Here is a 4242-nt window from a genome sequence, read left to right as displayed (position 1 = left end):
TATATATATATATATAATAGTTGTGTGTGTGTGTGTGTGTGTGTGTGTGTGTGTGTGTGTGTGTGTATGTGTGTGTATGTATGTGTCTTTTATATCTAAATGATAAATTTTATTACCTTGTCATCATTCTCATTTAATGTCTGATATTATAAATAGAAGATTTTATTTAACTCATAATTATAAATTTATATGTGAAAATAGGTTTTTTAAGTAGCATCGATACATTGTGGTGTAATATTTATTCACCTCCATATCACTTCTTTTTCTTTTACTTTCTCTCACTTTCTTATTTCGGCACATAACAAATTATAAGCAAATTGTAATTTACTAGATTTACTAGATTCTATTATAGGTTAAAAAAAACAAATAATTAAATTTTATTTTTAGTATATATCATTTTAAATATCTTTTATAATTTTGACTTTAGAGATACGCGTACGATACTTGTTCGCTATTATGCTGTGTGTAGCGAACATGATTATTTATGGTCTGAAAGTTAATATTGCGGTATCTATCATTGGTATGGTGAAAAAAAAAGCCGGGTGTACCGGATTGGTCAGATGAATGTCCGGAATTTGAGGTTCCTGCAGATGCCGTCACCGATATCGATGGTCCATTTGATTGGACAACGAGCCAGCAAGGTTTGGTTATTAGTATATATTTTGCTGGATATCTTGTTGGCATGTTTCCGTCAGGATATTTGGCGGATCGGTAAGTGTTTCAATATTTCAAACTTTTTTTTTATACATATTATTATTATTATTATTATTATTATTATTGTTAATTAGAAGTAATTCTTTGAGTTTGTAAAGATGGTATGCTATGATTATGGTATACACGTAAATGCTATCAACGTCGCGCTGATAGATAATTTCTGCATTTAGGGGATTAGAGAACATACGATCAGTTATATTCATATAATTGTTTAATATTTTATTTATTCTATAAGTTGTAATAATGAAATATATTGGATACAGATTTGACACGAAGGCAGTACTGTTAGGCTGTGTGCTGGCAAATGGAATCTTAACAACATTGGTGCCGATCGTGGCAAAGCAGTTGTCCATACTATACATTGTTAGATTTCTGACCGGTTTTGTGAGTGCAGCGAATCTTCCTATAGTAAATGTTCTTCTGGGAACATGGGTTGTGTACGAGGAAAAAAGCATGTGGGTCGGCATTATATACGCTGGAACGTCGCTCGGCACCGTGATATCTATTCTTACCTCGGGATTGATATTACGTTACGTGGGCTGGGAGGCTATCTTTTACATCCATGGAACGACACCGTTAATCTGGTGCATCGTCTTTTATTTATTTTTCGCCGGTTGTCCGGAAAAACAGAAGTTTATAACGGAGCATGAAAGAGCGTTTATCGTGAACTCATACGGTCACCGTACACCTGGATCCGTAAAGATGAAGGTTCCATGGAAAAGTATATTTACATCGGTGCCATTTTTGGCTCTGATCGCTACGAATACTTTAGGTAACTTTGGTTGGTATTTCTTGCTCACTCAACTGCCGCTTTATATGAACAAGATACTGCGATATGATATTACATCGGTGAGTGGAGATATAAGATGTGTAAATAAATTCTCAATTTTTTTAAAAATACATCTATTAATGTAAAAATACCGGTACAAATATTCTAATCAAAATATTGTTTTCGAATTTATTTTTGTTATTTTTTAACAGTAGTAGTAACATATAGATATCGTGACTAAAGAATGCTATACGCAGCGTGATTTATTGTTTACATTGGAATTATTTTTAAATCTTTTAAATTTAACCAATCTTGATACATTCTTTCTTAACAACATAATATTGTCTCAGAATCGGATAAAATATATATTCTGGTTCTTTGGTGGTTCTACCACGATAAAAAGAGTAAGATATGACAAATATGCACTTTTGCAACATTCATTTTCAATTAAATTAAAAATGTTAATTATACAATTGAGCATTGTTACATAAGCATTGTTATTTTTGAATTATAGTCAATCTTACTAATGGAAAAATAATTGACTGCGTTTAAACACACCGTTGTTAGTATTATCTAAAATTGACCGCGGGAACTTATTTATACATCTCATGTATATAATAACATATAATTTTTTCTTGTATTATGTCATATATAATTATTTTACGTATTTCAAGTTATATTTAATCCAAGAGGTATTATGAGAAAGAGCAGAATATTACGGATAAAATAATATTTTACATATATTAATATTATTTTATTCTGTATGACGTGTGCACAGTTACGTGAAACAGAACTCAAGTTTTTGTCTAAATTTTTCCTGAAATGCTTTACAGAATGCCGCTATCGTTTGCACACCGTATCTTGTGAACGCCTTCGTTAATCCATTAATCGGACGAATTTTAGATTGGGGACGGAAAGAAGGATATTGGTCTCAGACAATTGCACGTAAAATTGCAGTGTTCATAAGTATGTATTTGAAATGAAATTTATAATAATATAGCTCTAGATGTGACCTTTTTGTTTTATAAAAATATATTATATATATATAATATATTATTATAAAAATATAAGTCATATTTATAGTAGATGGAAAATAATTAATTGTAAATATCATAATTTTTCAATATTTATAAAAAATTGTATTATTTTTATTAATAATCATTTTATTCGTTATACATCCTGTTTTAAGTAATTAATAAAATTAGATAACAATTCTCTCTTTCTTTCTCTTATTTTGTTTAGCAATTCGTAGCAATAGCGGATGTAATAACATAAATTAAAGAACTAAACTTGAATTATACAGTTTACATATTAATTAATGAAAAAGAATGAAGTATTGTTTGTAAATTTTCTGCCTGAATTTACATAACCGCCGTGATTTTGAATAATACGCGACATTATAATTTTTGTTTCTATTTTTAGTGACAATGCATAAATTATTTCTACAATATATGAAATTATAATTGATATAAATTAGCTGCATCATATTGAATTTTATATTACGTTATAAAATTTGTGTGCCCATCTTTGAGTGTTTTATATAACTAGAAAATATTTATATGTTATGTTAAATTAAATATGTTTAGTCCAAAAGAAGCCTCTGATATATGTAATGTATAGTTTGGCGCATTTTTTTTTCTTCCAGGCTCTATCCCAGCTAGCATTTTTCTTCTTATAATCGCGTACATTGGTTGCGCTCGTGTGGCGTCGACTGTGCTGCTAACCTTGAGTATAGTATTCTGTGGTGCTATATTTGTCGGTCATCTTTGTAATCAAAACGATCTGGCACCAAATTATGCAGGAATTCTCATGGGTATTACAAATACTCCGGGCACTATTTCCGCCTTTATCCTGCCACCAATAGTTGGAGCTCTCGTAAAGGAAGGAGTGAGTTGAACACTTAATGCATGATCAAACAAGAAAACGAAAAAAAGAGTCCATTAAGAGCAACGTGACATGATCTCCAATTTTTTGAATTTTTAATAAGTTATGCACAGAGATTCCACTTTCTTAAAGTTTTACGAAAGGTGAAACGACTTTAACCCGATATAAGAAAGTTAAGCCGATATTCGCTCTAAGAAAGACATTGAATCTTAATTGCGTAATCAACTGCGAAGTCAACTTTATTGTAACACGAAATCTTTGAAATGAGAATTTTAATATTATGTTATTTTTTTATTATTATAATGTCTAAAATATATAATTTTGGTATATTAAACTTGATAGCTTATTTTATAAAATACAGCTGTCACACAATAACATTTTCAAATTGATGTTTTTTATTTTGGTATTAATATCCAATATCTTCTAACAGCATACCATGGCGCGATGGAGAATTGCATTCTGGATTACCATCATCGCCCAAGTTCTCGCTTTTGTGATATTTTCGATCTTCGGATCAGCCAAAATTCAACCATGGAATTATCCACCGGCTGAAGACGAAAACTGGGAAGCCGATAATGAACAACAAAGGCAACGGGAACAGCAACAAGAAACGAAGACTTAAATTGAGACTACCTTTGTTCACAATTCTTATTAAAAAATTAGAAGGAATTTTTTTTTATAGAAAAATGTATTCCGCTTGCATAAGAAATATAGGTAAAATAAATAAGTGCGATAATATAAATTATCGTTAAACGAAATTAAGAAGTTTGTGATTTTTATACATTCCTCATATATTCGCATTTAAATCAACTTTTTATATTTAGGTATATTTCATTATGAAACATTTTTGATGAATCTACTGAGATTAATTAATG

The 4242-nt window shown here is 30.1% G+C and overlaps 1 protein-coding gene across 1 annotated transcript; it reads left to right on the top strand.

Annotated features, from left to right (window-relative positions):
• The first annotated feature begins 429 nt into the window (after positions 1–429).
• LOC105625522 (putative inorganic phosphate cotransporter) lies at positions 430–3989 on the top strand. Its single transcript, XM_012206848.1, is given in 6 exon segments — positions 430–528; positions 530–711; positions 978–1563; positions 2317–2449; positions 3129–3370; positions 3798–3989. Coding segments are annotated over 6 exon segments (1407 nt in total). The 5' UTR covers positions 430–456.
• The last annotated feature ends 253 nt before the right edge of the window (positions 3990–4242 follow it).

Source organism: Atta cephalotes, assembly GCF_000143395.1.
Source record: "Atta cephalotes unplaced genomic scaffold scaffold00003, whole genome shotgun sequence".
Classification (NCBI taxonomy): Eukaryota; Metazoa; Arthropoda; class Insecta; order Hymenoptera; family Formicidae; genus Atta; species Atta cephalotes.
This window is presented reverse-complemented; position numbering and strand designations above follow the sequence as displayed.